Source organism: Schistocerca nitens, chromosome 1 (genome assembly GCF_023898315.1).
Source record: "Schistocerca nitens isolate TAMUIC-IGC-003100 chromosome 1, iqSchNite1.1, whole genome shotgun sequence".
Taxonomy (NCBI): domain Eukaryota; kingdom Metazoa; phylum Arthropoda; class Insecta; order Orthoptera; family Acrididae; genus Schistocerca; species Schistocerca nitens.
In genome coordinates this window covers 1,147,729,967-1,147,747,880 of record NC_064614.1, presented here as the reverse complement: position 1 = coordinate 1,147,747,880, position 17,914 = coordinate 1,147,729,967, and the positions used below count along the sequence as shown (strand labels likewise).

The window sequence follows — 17,914 nt, the reverse complement described above, 5'->3', positions numbered from 1 at the left end:
GAACATGATTTACAGAGTCGAATGCTTTTGTAAGAACACAGAATATTCCTGCGACTTTCGCTTTCCTATCTAGTGATGAAGTAATTTTTTCAATAAACTCATTTATCGCATCTACAGCAAACAGTGTTGAAATCAGAAATGTAATGGCAAATACCACAGCAGAATAGGTACTGTAGGATTTAGATGAGACAGTATGAATAAAAAATCACTAGTGTAAGACAGCAGAAAAGAGAAACTATCAGTAACATGGAATATTAAAATATGGAAGCAAATTAAATAACAATTTTGCATAAGTGGAAAGCTGCCATATGACTGAGGGGAAAAAATAAATGTGTCTAGTAATAGGGAGCAATGACAGAAACTGATTATATGTTTCTGAGGTCTACAAACATTTTTAACTTTTTATCCTCTTCACTAATGTCAAATTTTATTCTGTCCATGCCTGACTGTTATTTAAAAAGCTGTGATTGTTTGTGTAGTAATACATTTCATAATGTTGTTGGAAGCCATTAAAATACATAAGAAGTGTTCTAAATGAGGCAAATACTAGTTTTATCTTGTTTTCAACTTTTATTAAAAATTTAAAAATGAAAAAGATGAAAACATATTTTTGGATAATCTCTGGAGAACTTTTGGGGGCTATCAATTCTGTTAAACCATGATCTACAAAAATTAATCTGTTTATGAAATGAACTGCTTTCAGCTGTATACGAACCTTTACAGGAACACGACCAAATTCGTGATTTAAAATCACATCTTCAGTTGTACAGATGTCAGTAAAACATTTAAGCACTGAAGGAGAGGGACTCAAACTTCTCAAAATTAAATACTGCTACCTGCAATAAGCAGGATGTCATAGTTCAAACTGACCAGCTGAAAAACTGGCATGTTAAATGCACATTTAATTACAATAAATAGAGCAAACTGAGAAAACAAGAGAAAACAGCTTGCAGCTTTCAAAGTTGAAAACCAATGGTTAAGAAAAATCACTTTATATAAGGAAGTGGTGGTCAGCAACCCTCCATCTGCCTTGTCGTACTGGGCTATACTGATAGTGTGCTCACACACGTCATGGAGGGCGTTAGCATCACCATTCACGAAACAATGAAAGTTACAAGTATTTTGCTACAAATCCAAATATCATGGGAATGATTGAGGTCCTCATTACACTGCATAATTATATAAACTATAAAATATTTCAGTGTAAAAATCATTAAAAGCAAATAGACAAGAAAAATGAGCATACAGCAACAAGGCCAGGATCACTAACCAAGCAATCAAATAACTATGACATTATGTCCTTGAAAAGCAATCAGAGTTCAACTGTATATTGTAATGTGTTAACACCATGTGACTGTTAAAGGTGTGTTGGGGGCATAGTTTTAGATTCTGCATAATTTCAGTCCCTTCCAGAATCTTTAAGGTCTGGCCCTTTACTTCTCTGTGTAGGACTTTTAAATTATTAGCATGTTATGGGATAGCCAGAATCATGTAAGTGGCAACTTAAAGTAGACTTTGAATTCCTCAGACACTGGTGTTCCACAGCCCCACATATCTAGCGGGGAAATTTTTTGCAACTGATGCAATATAAACCAGTAGTATCGTACTTTTCACAGGCTACCTTTCTGTATTTACAGGTTTTTGACCAAGATTCCTTGGGATAAGAAACACTGACTTTATCTTTTTGTCCTTAATTTTTTTGCCTACTTTTTGTGAAATTGTGCCGAAGTATGGTATCTTATGGTAACTCAGGCACTCGTCTTCCCCTTTGTCCACCCTCTGTAGTGTGATTTATTACCATTTGACCTCTGTATATTCCTAGTGATTTCTTTTTTACACAGTACCATTGTTAATATTCATTGTATCATCAGAGTCTTATCGATTACATGTGCAAAGTGTAGAATATACTGAAATTCTTGATCATGTGCCTCCTTCAACAAGGGTACACTGTGAAGGTGATACAACATTGACCTAAAGTTGCCATCTTGTACGCAAGGGGGTGATCACAATGGTAGTGTATAGCAGTATCTGTCTTTGCAACCTTTCTAAAAATGTCATACTCAATCGCTGTATCCTGTACAGAAATTTTTAAATCTGAGTAAAGCAGTCATACTCTCTCATTGTGTTCTATGGTAAATTGCACCTTTTCATGTACGGCATTAATTTATCAATAAAATCAAAGCATTCCACCTCAGAACAGAAGAAACAGGTCATCAACAGATCTGCACCATAGTACAATTTTACTAACATAGGTGGGAACCAGAGTACCAATATCACTTTCAGGCATAATCATAAATATATTAGAAACACAATATTACAATGGGAAGCCCGCAGCCAGGCCATGCTTCTGAATGTAGGTACGATACTTGTAGCTGAGTACAGTACCGAGGAGCTTGAGGATGTCATCAATCTCATCTGCAGGACATCCACTATAATTTCTCAAGTTATGAACAATCACGTCCTGCACAGTGTTAAAACTGGAATGCTGGTGTACAATTTATTTTGTATTTAACAATGCTATATGTGTGCCCTGTGGAATATTCAGATTTGACTGCTTATTAATTAACTGCTCTCTGTTGTTGTTGTTGTTGTTGTTGTGGTCTTCAGTCCAGAGAGTGGTTTGATGCAGCTCTCCATGCTACTCTATTCTGTGCAAGGTTCTTCATCTCCAAGTAATGCTGCAACCTACATCCTTCTGCATCTGCTTAGAGTATTCATCTCTTGATCTCCCTCTATGATTTTTATCCTCCATGCTGACCTCCAATACTAAATTGGTGATCCCTCGATGCCTCAGAAAGTATCCTACAAACTGATCCCTTCTTCTAGTCAAATTGTGCCATAAATTTCTCTTCTTCCCAATTCTATTCAGCACTTCCTCATTCATTTTGTGCTCTACCCATCTAATCTTCAGGATTCTTCTGTAGCACTGCAATTCGAAAGCTTTACTCTCTTCTTATCTAAACTATTTATCGTCCAGGTTTCACTTCCATTCATGGCTACACTTCACACAAATACTTTCAGAAAAGACTTCCTGATAATCTATACGCAATGTTAACAAATTTCTCTTCTTCAGAAACACTTTCCTTGCCACAGCCAGCCTACATTTTATATCCTCTCTACTTCAACCATCATCAGTTATTTTGCTCCCCAAATAGCAAAACTCATCTACTACTTTCAGTGTCTCATTTCTTAATCTAATTCCCCCAGCATCACATGATTTAATTTGACTACATTCCAGTATCCTCATTTTGCTATTTTGCTTTTGTTGATGTTCATCTTCTACCCGCCTTTGAAGACACTGTCCATTCCGTTCAACTGCTCTTCCAGGTCCTTTTTTGTCTCTGACAGAATTACAATGTCATCGGCAAACCTCAAAGTTTTTATTTCTTCTCCATGGATTTTAATTCCTACTCCGACTTTTTCTTTTGTTTCCTTTACTACTTGCTCAAAATACAGATTGAATAACATCAGGGATAGGCTACAACCCTGTCTTACTCCCTTCCCAACCACTGCTTCCCTTTCATGCCCCTCGACTCTTATAACTGCCATCTGGTTTCTGTACAAATTGTAAATAGCCTTTTGCCTGTATTTTCCCTCTGCCACCTTCAGAATTTGAAAGAGAGTATTCCAGCCAACACTGTCAAAAGCTTTTTCTAAGTCTACAAATGCTAGAAACGTAGGTTTGCCTTTCCTTAATCTATCTTCTAAGATAAGTCGTAGGGTCAGTATTGCCTCACGTGTTCCGACTTTTCTATGGAATCCAAACTGATCTTCCCTGAGGTTAGCTTCTACCAATTTTTCCATTTTTCTGTAAAGAATTTGTGTTAATATTTTGCAGCCGTGACTTATTAAACTGATAGTTCAGTAATTTTCACACCTGTTAACACCTGCTTTCTTTGTGATTGGAATTATTATATTCTTCTAGAAGTCTGAGGGTATTCCGCTCATCTCATACATCTTGCTCGCCAGATGGTAAGAGTTTTGTCAGGGCTGGCTCTCCCATGGCTATCAGTAGTTCTAATGGAATGTTGTCTACTTCCAGGGCCTTGTCACAGACTGCACCAGATGAGATTTGACAACCTGGTTTTCAAATCTCGTCTGGTGCAGTCCCCAACAATCAGTTTTGCCCTCTCATCCCATCCGATAAGTCTCCCCTCACTTGCGGTTCTTGCTGACTTTTCCAAAATCTAACCCTTTTCCTAAACTTCTCCAGTCCTTTTCCTTCACCCCTCATCCTTCCCCTTCAACCCTTCTGCCAGAAGAAGTTGCAACCAAATCAGTGCATATACCCACATCAAAGTGGGTAGCAACATCATACTGATAGGTGGTCTCAGCTCTTCGTAAATTTGACTCAGTATCATAAGCACTGAAATGTCATCACACAATGTAAGCTTCTATTTAACAAGTTGGAAGCCCTTAAATCACATCTACTTTCTCACAAGATAGCAACTTGTTAAAAAGGAACAGCAGTGTCCATTCAGTGAGCACAAGTTGGAGGAATAATCATCATGCTGTAAACGCATCTTTAACTACTATTGAAGAAAATATGCAGAACCCTGTAACATTCATTTCCATTAGGCTCCCATAGGAGTTAAAAGCTGTCAGAGGTACACCAAAATATTTCAAACTCAAGTTGAAGTTTCTGCTGCAGTGTTTCAAGAATTTCCATGCAAATTCTAGAATCACTCAGCCTTCCACCATCTTGAACACATGATATTTTAGATATGAGTGGGAGAAAGGAACCTTATCTACTGCGCATCACCTGTCTGCATGTGCAGGTTTGAAGTTTGTCGTATGGAGACGGTAGACAAGGCGGTCGAACAGCACCAACAAGTACTTGTCGGTTGGTCCATGGAAGTCGTAATGAAAGCACATGGCAGCACCAAGGAACTTCTGTGTTATTCTGTAATGTTTTGTAACTGTGACTATTGTTAGTGACTAAAGAACAACTGAGTGAAAAAAGATTTTTAGTAACTTTTAACTTGAACTTGCTACAGGAAAGACATGTGTATGATTCCTGTAAAATAGAGTCATGGTTATAAAGTCAATTCTGTTGTAAATGTAACTTAATTGTTTCTAATGTGAGACGACACGGCTGACTTACTAGAAGTCAATTTTTTGTGTGACAAGTGTGAATTTTGTTCTTTGTGGAAGTTCTAATATACCAATAGTTGTTGAAAAGTATTCTTCGCGTACCTCATTATTTCAGAAAGAGAGAGAGAGAGAGTGTCTTAAAGGCTCCTGTGACTAGCATCATTCTTCACAGAAGAAGTTTGTAGAGATTCCAGAATCCGGCTATCCAGAGAAGAAGATCAGCTGCGCATTCCCAAGTAAGTCAACTCGTGTAAGAGAAGTGGGGAGTTTGCACATATACTTCACACACTCTTAGTAATCAAAAACGTTAAGAGTGCTTGCAAGCACCTTCCATTCCCTGAATGAACACTTATATCAACTTAATTATGTGATAAGAATATAATTCACTGAAATAAATGGATCAGCAGGCAGAATGGTTTATTTACGATAGTTTTAGGCTTGCTTGATTCTGTTATTACTATTGCATGTCTGTAAAATACCTTTCAAAGTACAAAAGCTGTTCATATCAGGATGAGGCACATTTGTTTACTTGAACCAGTCATCTAAATCTGTATTCTTGCACCTACTCAGTCAATCAATGCCTAATGTTGCACTTGACTTGTTCTATATAACACTTAATCTTCAGTGTACCAAATGATTTATGAACAAATTAAGCAAAATACAATGTCATAAATAAATGATAATAAATCTAAAAACAAAGATGATGTGACTTACCAAATGAAAGTGCTGGCAGGTCGACAGACACACAAACAAACACAAACACACACACAAAATTCAAGCTTTCACAACAAACTGTTGCCTCATCAGGAAAGAGGGAAGGAGAGGGAAAGACGAAAGGATGTGGGTTTTAAGGGAGAGGGTAAGGAGTCATTCCAATCCCGGGAGCGGAAAGACTTACCTTAGAGGGAAAAAAGGACGGGTATACACTCGCACACACACACATATCCATCATACACACACACATATGTGTGTGTGTGCGAGTGTATACCTGTCCTTTTTTTCCCCCTAAGGTAAGTCTTTCCGCTCCCGGGATTGGAATGACTCCTTACCCTCTCCCTTAAAACCCACATCCTTTCGTCTTTCCCTCTCCTTCCCTCTTTCCTGATGAGGCAACAGTTTGTTGCGAAAGCTTGAATTTTGTGTGTTTGTTTGTGTTAGATTGTGTGTCTATCGATCTGCAAGCACTTCGTTTGGTAAGTCACAGCATCTTTGTTTTTAGATATATTTTTCCCACGTGGAATATTTCCCTCTATTATATGCATTACATTATTACTTTGAGTGCTGTTTTCATGCAATCATTTCATAATGCCATATTTTTCCTCAATGAATTATGTATATGTTATGAAGTATTTTATGGTGCTATGTCACTGACAGATATATTGAGCTGGTGATGGGGGGAAAAAACAACACAAGGATTAAATATGCAGAACTTCAAAATAAGATCACAATCAGATAAAAGAAATGGCAAATACATGAAATTCTCACTATTTATGGCATAACAATTAAACAATAAATGCAGGAAAAGAGAAATAAGGCAATGAAGGAGGAGAATAATAAAACAAACTAAAGATGTAAATGAACTGTCATAAAACTATGAATAAATAGGCACCAGGTAGAAATATGATAAAATTCATTCTCTCTCTCTCTCTCTCTCTCTCTCTCTCTCTCTCACACACACACACACACTCCCTCTCAATGAACAGTCATAAAACTATGAATAAAAAGGCATCTGATAAAAATAGAATATGGTATCAGAGACCAGTACAAAGTACTTACTACTTGTAAACATAAAAACAAAAACAGCTTGTAAAGTATTACCACAGTAACTCTCCAATGCATAATAATTAAGATGGCACAATAAAAGACATCTTAGCAGAAAATCTAAATTTTATGGTTTACATGCTATGAGAACTTTCCAATAAAATTAGCAGAAAATCTTTCTCGGACAGTTCTAAATTAACTACATACCTTGACCGCCAGGAATATCCAAACTTATCATAACCTAAAGGTGCTTGCAGATTTCCATACTCCTGTCCCCACCCCAGACGTGTTGCTGAGCCATCAGGCATTTCCTCCACAGTGGCTTCCCAGTACCATGTCCCACGACTCACCGCTTCAATCAGAGAAAATGAAAGGAATAACTTACCAAATATAGTCAAAAAGAAATGTAATTAATGTGTAAATTGTCTCAACAACTCACAGTGAGTGGCACGAACCATGGAGTATCCCTTCTCACCAGTGACAGAAAGTCTGTCTTCAGAAATATGCAACTGAGGAGCACGATCATGAAGTGCAAGTAAGACTGTACTTGGACACAGCCTGCGGTACAACCAGCCAGGTATTGGTCTACCTGCCCAGTCAGGGCTCTCATCAAATTCCTGTTATAACAAAGAGATCCACATTTCTCGTAATTATGTATACTGTAGATTTAAGTTGATATGCAGAAAAGATAAGGGGAGAGTGTTGCATCATAATTTCAGTGATAACAGATGGAGTACCGGTAGTGATTTTAGTCTGTTGACAAGTATTACATACCGTATTTACTCGAATCTAAGCCGCACTCGAATCTAAGCCGCACCTGAAATATGAGAGTCGAAATAAAGGGAAAAAAAATTTCCCGAATCTAAGCCGCACCTGAAATTTGAGGCTCGAAATTCAAGGAGAGAGAAAAGTTTTTGGCCGCACCTCCAAATCGAAACAAAGTTGGTCCAATGTAATATGAGACACAATTTAGGTCGAATGAAAGACGATAGAGCTACAGTAGTTTGGTTCGAGTCGTAAGCTTAGGAGTTAAGCTTTACCAGGTAGCCATTGCTATGCGTCAGGCGCTCCGTCCGTATTTATACGGGTACCCTTCCTTTTTCACGTGCTTCGTCTGGTTTGAATCGATTGCTTATTTTGCTTTGATCTGATAAGTGCCGTTTTCTTTGTTATAGGTGTTTACGTCACTTTAAGCTGAAAATGCATTACTGTACTGTGTCATGCATTGTTTGTCGCATTCTGATAGTGCGTGTTTACGGCCTGTCGCCGCTCGCGGCATGACTTGCTTTTGTGCGCGCTACCGCCGCTTAAAAAACAAAAGAGGAATCGTCTCATTAGCGAAACAATGGCAAGAGACTGCTATTTGTTGTTACTTACACTGCTGCTTTCTTTGATAATGATCAACAAGAACCAAATAATAGACTGCGTATGATAGACCATGTTCTGAACGAGAGTTTAGCGAAAATTTTTCTCCGTTTGAAAATCTTTGCAGCCGCTTCTTTAGTACATCAAATTCTGCACAGAAATTAGTCATCTTAGATTTAAAAATCTAGTCAGTTGCCGTGCTTCATTTCTGACTGTATCACTATTAGGCATAAGAATAATACGAATATAAACATGACACGATACGTATATTCTTCCGCGTTTGCTGTTGTCTCACTCTAGTTTCGTAGTTTATTAGGCAGACAGGATTTAAATGAGATAGCAGCAAACACGAAAGAATACATGGCAAAATGTTTATATTCGTATTATTCTTATGGTGAAGAGAATACTGCATGTGATTCACATTTCATCAGGTTCCTATTAGCAACCATCTCTTCTCACAGGTAGGAAAAAACTCGGAACGTAGAGTTGGCCATATTGACAAACATCCCTAACAGTCTTGCCAGTCGTCTTTTCGTAGTACATTGAAATTCTGCTACATTCGAAGATGAACAACACGGAATTTGTATTTACTTCGTTGGATAATGTATGAAAATGCAGTGGTCAAAACTCGGGGCGGAGAAAAAAAAAAGCTCGTCTTCTACCTTTTTTTTTAAATTTATTTACTGATGCTGAGGTTTTGGCGCCAGTATTTATCTTTGTGCCCACAAAGCATGCTTGTGTAGCGCTACATATATTCGATGGCAGAAGTTAGTTGTGGCGGCACCTATCAACATTTTTCAGAACTTCCGCTTGCTTTGCACTCGATTCTAAGCCGCAGGCGGTTTTTTGGATTACAAAAACCGGAAAAAAAGTGCGGCTTAGATTCGAGTAAATACAGTAGCTATTCAGTTACAGCACCCCAAGTCCATGATAACTTGTGATAGGCACATTTTAACATATTTATATGTGAAATAATTAAAACAAACAAATTGTTTTGGAGTCAAAAAAATTGTGAGAAAGAATTATATAAGATATTAATTAGGAAGTAGAAACTATTTATGTGGAACACAATAATCATAATACTAAATTTGTGTTTCAGAAACATTCGTTTTTCTTGTTAATAAAAAGTCTATTCAGCAAAAAGTTGCAGGAGAAAACACATATCAGAGTTGAGAAAATGTGTAAGCTTTAGGAGCCAGTGGCTCCTTTTTCTATCAGAAGGTATGAAGAGAAAGGAAGAGGAATGAAGGAAAAGGATTGGCAAGGTTTGGAAAATCTGGAGAATTATGGAAAAATCACCCAGATTCCTGGGTCATGAGTGACTTACAGGACCAGATGAGAAGGAAAGACTGATTGTTGGGGACTGCAGTAGATGAGGTCTGAGGCTCTGAGAGCTTATAGCTGTGAGCTTAAAATCTCATCTGGTGCAGTCCTCAATGATCAGTCTTTCCCTCTCATACTGCCCAGAATGTCTCCCCCGAACCAGAATCCTTGGGAACTTTTCTGTAACTCTCCCCATCCTAAACCTCGTTAGTCTTTTTCCTTCACCTGTCTTCCTTCCCCTTCAACGCTACTGCCAGAAGGTGTCACTAGCTCTAAAAGCTTGCACATTTCCTTAACTTTTGTGTGTTTCTTCCTGCCATGGCTTGGTGAGTAGATTTTTTTTGTCTATTCAGTTATATGACTTTTTCTTGTTAGTTTTCTTATACCTAGCTCAAACTCTCAACTAGTTGCTGAACTATGCAAAAGAAACCATGAATACAAATTACACAGACAAAATGATAAATTATTATTCTAGTGTTTCCTGGTGTGCACAGGTTTACAGTTTCATTCTGCACTACTCTGATAACTTACATAGTTAAATAAATTTGCTACGCACTTTGCCTCCAACAAAATTTCAGTACTGAAGAATAAGTATATCATAGCTTACACATAATATACAATAACCACCAACTAGTATCAATTGCAGACCTATTTCATAACATCCTTGAGAAGTTGCATGCTAATAATATCCTTGGAATAAGGATCCACAAACATCTATGATCAAATAACTATCTACAACATATATATTGTAAATTAAGTACTAGTTCAGAAACCTCTTGCACACTTTTGATTAGAAAACTGCAAATTATATCACTGACTTGTTTGTATATTCACAGATTCATATTATTCATGAAAATAAATAGTTAAGAAGCAAGTGGTCAACTTCCATTTACTAAAGGAAACTTGAGAACTCCATGTACTAAATTGTCACAGAATTGAAGTTAAAAAATAGAACATTCTAAAATTTGAAGTATCTTTTTAAAATTATCTGCTGCAAAATGCTTTTGCAGTACAGAGCTACACAGTAGCTTGCAACATAAATATAAAATTTATATTCTGGTAAATTATGCTTAAGCAAATTGGAGCACTGTAGAACACAATAAAAATTTTATACTGTAAAATAGATGTGGATATATTTTGTAGAAATGAACTGACAGTATAATGTTTCTGTATGGAAAGTGTGAATAATATTACTATATGTAGACATAGTTTACACTTTGTTGTTACTTTATCCATAAAGAATGATGTGAATATTTTTGAAAATTATGTCCTATAGAAGCATTATTTCATTATTTCACTTCATTCGTTCATTCATTATGTTTCATAGCTCCCATCAGGAAGGAGAACCTCTGGGAAGTGGAATGAGTCAACAAACTCTTGATGCTCATACAGCAACTTATTTCCTCCAAAAGTGCCCTCTATCTTTCTCACAGCCATGCTTCTACAGTTCTGCATTTATCTTTGAGCCATTCCAGCTTTGTCATTTTGCACTTTCTGTCAATCTCATTTTTTAAATGCTTATATTCACTCCTGCCTACTTTAGTTGCTGCATTTATACATGTTGTCCTTTCATCAACTAAATTTAATATTTCATATGTTAGTCAAGGATTTCTCCTGGACTATGTCGTTTTGCTTAATTATTCATCTGCTGCATCCATTATTTAATCTGCCAAAGTTATGTACTCACCTTCTATTTATTTCTTGCACCTACTCAGTCAATCAATGCCTAATGTTGCACTTGACTTGTTCTATATAACACTTAATCTTCAGTGTACCAAATGATTTATGAACAAATTAAGCAAAATACAATGTCATAAATAAATGATAATAAATCTAAAAACAAAGATGATGTGACTTATCAAATGAAAGTGCTGGCAGGTCGACAGACACACAAACACAAACACACACACAAAATTCAAGCTTTCGCAACAAACTGTTGCCTCATCAGGAAAGAGGGAAGGAGAGGGAAAGACAAAAGGATGTGGGTTTTAAGGGAGAGTGTAAGGAGTCATTCCAATCCCGGGAGCGGAAAGACTTACCTTAGGGGGAAAAAAGGACGGGTATACACTCGCACAAACACACATATCCATCCACACATATACAGACACAAGCAGACATATTTAAAGACAAAGAGTTTGGGCAGAGATGTCAGTGGAGGCGGAAGTGCAGAGGCAAAGATGTTGTTGAATGACAGGTATGAGTGGCGGCAACTTGAAATTAGCGGAGATTGAGGCCTGGTGGGCAATGGGAAGAGAGGATATATTGAAGAGCAAGTTCCCATCTCCGGAGTTTGGATAGGTTGGTGTTGGTGGGAAGTATCCAGATAACCCAGACGGTGTAACACTGTGCCAAGATGTGCTGGCCGTGCACCAAGGCATGTTTAGCCACAGGGTGATCCTCATTACCAACAAACACTGTCTGCCTGTGTCCATTCATGCGAATGGACAGTTTGTTGCTGGTCATTCCCACATAGAATGCATCACAGTGTAGGCAGGTCAGTTGGTAAATCACATGGATGCTTTCACACGTGGCTCTGCCTTTGATCGTGTACACCTTCCGGGTTACAGGACTGGAGTAGGTGGTGGTGGGAGGGTGCATGGGACAGGTTTTACACCGGGGGCGGTTACAAGGATAGGAGCCAGAGGGTAGGGAAGGTGGTTTGGGGATTTCATAGGGATGAACTAACAGGTTACGAAGGTTAGGTGGACGGCGGAAAGACACTCTTGGTGGAGTGGGTAGGATTTCATGAAGGATGGATCTCATTTCAGGGCAGGATTTGAGGAAGTCGTATCCCTGCTGGAGAGCCACATTCAGAGTCTGGTCCAGTCCCGGAAAGTATCCTGTCACAAGTGGGGCACTTTTGTGGTTCTTCTGTGGGAGGTTGTGGGTTTGAGGGGATGAGGAAGTGGCTCTGGTTATTTGCTTCTGTACCAGGTCGGGAGGGTAGTTATGGAATGCGAAAGCTGTTCCCTTTAATTGCTGGTATGTCTGGCCTTCAAAAGTGAAGAAGTTGTGGGTCAGGATGAAGCTGGCTAAGGTAATGAGAAAAGAGGTTTTAGGTAGGGTGGCAGGTGATCGGCGTGAAAGGATGCGCTCCATCGCAGCGAGGCCCTGGACGTGCGGAATATTTGTGTATAAGGAAGTGGCATCAATGGTTACAAGGATGGTTTCCGGGGGTAACAGATTGGGTACCAGGATGGCCCCCTCATACGCCAACCTATTCATGGGTCGCCTAGAGGAAGCCTTTTTGGTTAGCCAGGCCTGCCAACCCAAAGTTTGGTACAGATTTATTGATGACATCTTCATGATCTGGACTCAGAGTGAAGAAGAACTCCAGAATTTCCTCTCCAACCTCAACTCCTTTGGTTCCATCAGATTCACCTGGTCCTACTCCAAATCCCACGCCACTTTCCTTGACGTTGACCTCCATCTTTCCAATGGCCAGCTTCACACGTCCGTCCACATCAAACCCACCAACAAGCAACAGTACCTGCATTAGGACAGCTGCCACCCATTCCACATCAAACGGTCCCTTCCCTACAGCCTAGGTCTTCGTGGCAAATGAATCTGCTCCAGCCCGGAATCCCTGAACCATTACACCAACAACCTGACAACAGCTTTCGCATTCCGTATCTACCCTCCCGACCTGGTACAGAAGCAAATAACCAGAGCCACTTCCTCATCCCCTCAAACCCAGAACCTCCCACAGAAGAACCACAAAAGTGCCCCACTTGTGACAGGATACTTTCCGGGACTGGACCTGACTCTGAATGTGGCTCTCCAGCAGGGATACGACTTCCTCAAATCCTGCCCTGAAATGAGATCCATCCTTCATGAAATCCTCCCCACTCCACCAAGAGTGTCTTTCCGCCGTCCACCTAACCTTCGTAACCTGTTAGTTCATCCCTATGAAATCCCCAAACCACCTTCCCTACCCTCTGGCTCCTATCCTTGTAACCGCCCCCGGTGTAAAACCTGTCCCATGCACCCTCCCACCACCACCTACTCCAGTCCTGTAACCCGGAAGGTGTACATGATCAAAGGCAGAGCCACGTGTGAAAGCACCCATGTGATTTACCAACTGACCTGCCTACACTGTGATGCATTCTATGTGGGAATGACCAGCAACAAACTGTCCATTCGCATGAATGGACTCAGGCAGACAGTGTTTGTTGGTAATGAGGATCACCCTGTGGCTAAACATGCCTTGGTGCACGGCCAGCACATCTTGGCACAGTGTTACACCGTCTGGGTTATCTGGATACTTCCCACCAACACCAACCTATCCAAACTCCGGAGATGGGAACTTGCTCTTCAATATATCCTCTCTTCCCGTTACCCACCAGGCCTCAATCTCCGCTAATTTCAAGTTGCCGCCACTCATACCTGTCATTCAACAACATCTTTGCCTCTGCACTTCCGCCTCCACTGACATCTCTGCCCAAACTCTTTGTCTTTAAATATGTCTGCTTGTGTCTGTATATGTGTGGATGGATATGTGTGTGTGTGCGAGTGTATACCCGTCCTTTTTTCCCCCTAAGGTAAGTCTTTCCGTTCCCGGGATTGGAATGACTCCTTACCCTCTCCCTTAAAACCCAGATCCTTTTGTCTTTCCCTCTCCTTCCCTCTTTCCTGATGAGGCAACAGTTTGTTACGAAAGCTTGAATTTTGTGTGTGTGTTTGTGTTTGTGTGTCTGTCGACCTGCCAGCACTTTCATTTGGTAAGTCACATCATCTTTGTTTTTAGATATATTTTTCCTACGTGGAATGTTTCCCTCTATTAAAATAAATGATAATAATGTAGACTTTCTGCTACTTCCTATTTAGAGATAATAAACAGAATTCTAGGAAAGAATTGAAATAAGAACATAGGTTTTATTATAAAGGAACAGACCAAGGAGAAAATTCAAGTGTAGCTTTTAGCATAAATAAGAAAAATAAAAACAATATTACAAACACTCTGAACAATTTCTTATAGCAGGTAAAAGGCCCATATCATTTTATGTCAGAAGGGACATGATAATAAAAGTTAGGAGACAGGAAAAAACCAACCAGAAGTTTACTAGTAAATTACTGTTTCTTTATGAAGAGAACAGGGAGCGGCTCAAAGAACCCATGGTGCAGGTAATCTGGCAAAAATGGAACTCACAGAAGGCTAATGATAGATGGAAAGACTTTCTTACTGCAAAAAATTTGGAGGGACAGTGATTTGTTCATGGGGTAAAGAGTACTTTCAACAAAAACCAACTGGACATATATTGAACATGAATTCAGAAAAAAACAACATAAGGAATTTCTCCAGGATATTCACACATAACCTCAGTAAATATAACTCTTCAAGTATGCACTTCAGAGCGCCCAAACAAAAACTGGTTTACAGCAATGATGGCAATATCTGATTCTTTCACTATACTTTGAGTTCCTTCTTAATTGTCAAGTCCCACAGTCAAAATTTGCTTTTGAAGAACCCATGCAGTTCAATACCGATTCACTTCTACCCACAAAAGAGCTTATAGGCAGATCACTCAGTTCCTAAGGAGCAACACAGCACCAGGTGAAGATAAGCTACTGGACATCATCCAAGAGATTTCGGAAACAGAATAACTGCCCTGATACAACCACTTCATAAGAATGGCACCAAATCTGCCTGCTGTGCCATTTCATTCACCTTGACAACATACAAGAGGTGACACTTTCACCAAAGTGAAATTTGAAGAAAAGATTCAGGGTCAGGAAGAGTGTTAGGCAAGGAGACAAGCTCTCATCTTTACAACTGTATGCTGGAGAAAATTATTTGTGAATAGATCAAAAGAGCCATATAATAAATAGGTCAAAATGGAAACACAATGGGCTGCATGAGTTTAGATCTGAGAACTCACTTATTAGCTTTTCCAGATTATCTTGCACTCTTTCCTCATTCCCTTGCAAAATGATTATAAATATCAATGAACTCGAAACCCTGGCAGCCAAGTTGGGTCTCCAGATCTACTTTGAAGGAAAATGTAATTTATAATTAACACAAAGACGGCATCCAGAAAGCTAAATGCAGATTACAAAAATCTGGCCACCTAGGAGATGGGATAGAAAACAATACCACTGAGAAAGAAGTCCTCATGTTTACGGTCAACAAGATTGAAGTGGCAAGTCAGCTGGCTAGAGGTGAAACAACAAACAGTGTCATTTAACATCAAGCTCAAACACCAATGCGCAGGCTTCTGACCAGAGGCACTGTACACGAAAAAGTGCCTCATGATGAATAGGAAAGGTCTGAATGAGAAGTTAGATGCCAAGAAAAGAATTATCTTAAGGAAGATCTTGGGCCTAATAAGAGAGAATGGTGAGTTTAGAAGGGGGCATAGCAACAAATTCTACTCACATGTGTAATAGGTGATGGACACCATGTGAAACAGGAAGATCGCTTTCTACAGACACACAAGACAGCTGCTTGGTTCACTGAGGTTGAGTTGGATCTTCAAGTAGCAGTGATGACAAATGAAGATATATAGAGTTGTGATCTGTTCAAGAAGAGGCTTCGTACACACCAGCATTTCCAAGAAAATCCAAAGGTTAAAACTGAAGAAAACCTGCACTGAAAAAAGAAAGAAGGCCCACAGTAAGGTACTGGGTGCTAGTTAAAGCTGAAACAGAGGAAATATTGAAATAATGAGGTCTGCAGCAGGCAAAAACTAAAGAAAAAAATACTACAAAAATTTAAGGAATCTCAGACAGAATAGCAAGGCTTAAAAGTAAACAAAAGATATTTCATGGATATTATTCAGTGTGTTCACGTTCTAGTGAGGAAGCACAACCCCTGTGAAGAGTTACAAAAGCTTGGAAATGACAGCAAATTCTATATCAAGATGATAATTTCCCAATTCCATTGCTTAATACTTCAGAGTAATTATAATCCCTATATAAATCCACACCAACACCACCAGCTCTTAACTATAAACATCAGTTATGAATCCTCTCCTGCGAAATAACAATGTGACGTACTCACCTGCCTAAATGGAGCATGTGGATCAGGCTCTGCAAGGAAATAACGATACCCATCCTTATTGAATGGATGTTCCAAAGGATAGCCATGGGCTGACAGTTTTGGTGCAGTTGCTTCAGTTACTCGACCCCTCTGTCTACCACCACCTCCCTGATCAGATGCTATCTTCCTTTTTGTACTTCGACCTTTTACGGTACTTGATGGTTGTACTGTGACAAAAGACAGAAATCATAAACAATATCACTCATGCAGATAGAGTACAGCATGTCAGAGGATTATGAGAGCTAAGCATAGATACACTGATAAGCACATTTTATTAGTAGCTGCTAACAAATTTATGGAAAAAATAACAGATGCCGTATGATCCATTTACAAATATTACAACAAATTTTTAATTCTTTAAACAGGCACACACATTCTTAGAATCAGTTAGGATTAAAACTAGAGTGAATAATGAAACTGCTCAGCCAGGATCACTTTAAGTTTAAATTTAGATTCCTTAGACAACTTCACTGATATACTCCACAAACCTTTTTTAAAGGCATTATTTAAATTCAATTTTTAATGTCCAATACATTTGGTGGATGCTGTATTCAGTTTCATTCCTAAACATTTATGTAATCACCATCGTTGCCACCATCAGCCATTTAACATCCACTGCTGGATATAGGCTTCTTCCAGACTCCTCCATATTGTTACCATCTTCAGCTTTTCACATACAATTCTGTCCTGCATGTTTCTTTATGTTGTGAATCCATCTTCCATTAGGCAGGCTTTTCTTATCATGGAAAATCCTAGACAGGATCTTCTCCATCCATGTCCCATTAATTTGTCTCCCTATGCAGGGTGTAACAGAATGACATTTTGAAAATTTGGGAGATTGTAGAGAATGATATTTTGAATGTTTTAACAAAAGGAACCTACCGTAGTCTGGAAAACATTTATTGATAGTAGAGAATCTATGGCTTCATTACTGTAAAGTAAATGTTCACTGTGATGATCATCAACTTCATTACATAATGTGCAACAATGAACAATGCTTTGTCTGATTCTTTGTAAGATTCCATGCCACCTCCAATGGTATCAAACACTGTAAAGATGTGCTCAATAAGCTCAGGTAGTGTTCCTCCTGGCTGTGAGTACACAAAGGACTTTACATAACACCAGAGGAAAATGTCAAGAGGGGTGAGGTCATGGGAGTGCATAGTCCAAGGGAGTATAAATCTCCTCCTCATTACTATCTGATTGAAGTTTTCCATGAGTTATGCTGTGGCCCAATGATCAATGTGCACTGGAGCACCACTGTTTTGAAACCACAAACTAACGTGCAGTTGAAACGGTAAGTCCTGTAGAAGTTCACGCAATGCCTTGTCC

General features: G+C 39.0%; 1 protein-coding gene across 1 annotated transcript in view; it reads right to left on the bottom strand.

The window, feature by feature from the left end:
- The window catches only part of LOC126199731 (set1/Ash2 histone methyltransferase complex subunit ASH2-like), a 102,288-nt gene that overhangs the window by 35,419 nt on the left and 48,955 nt on the right, over nucleotides 1–17,914 (bottom strand). Inside the window, exons 6-8 of the mRNA XM_049936648.1 lie at nucleotides 16,544–16,749; nucleotides 7,295–7,472; nucleotides 7,063–7,207 (exon numbers count right to left, since the gene is read on the bottom strand). Coding sequence (XP_049792605.1) covers nucleotides 7,063–7,207; nucleotides 7,295–7,472; nucleotides 16,544–16,749 — 529 coding nt within the window. The remainder of the gene's footprint in view (nucleotides 1–7,062; nucleotides 7,208–7,294; nucleotides 7,473–16,543; nucleotides 16,750–17,914) is intronic.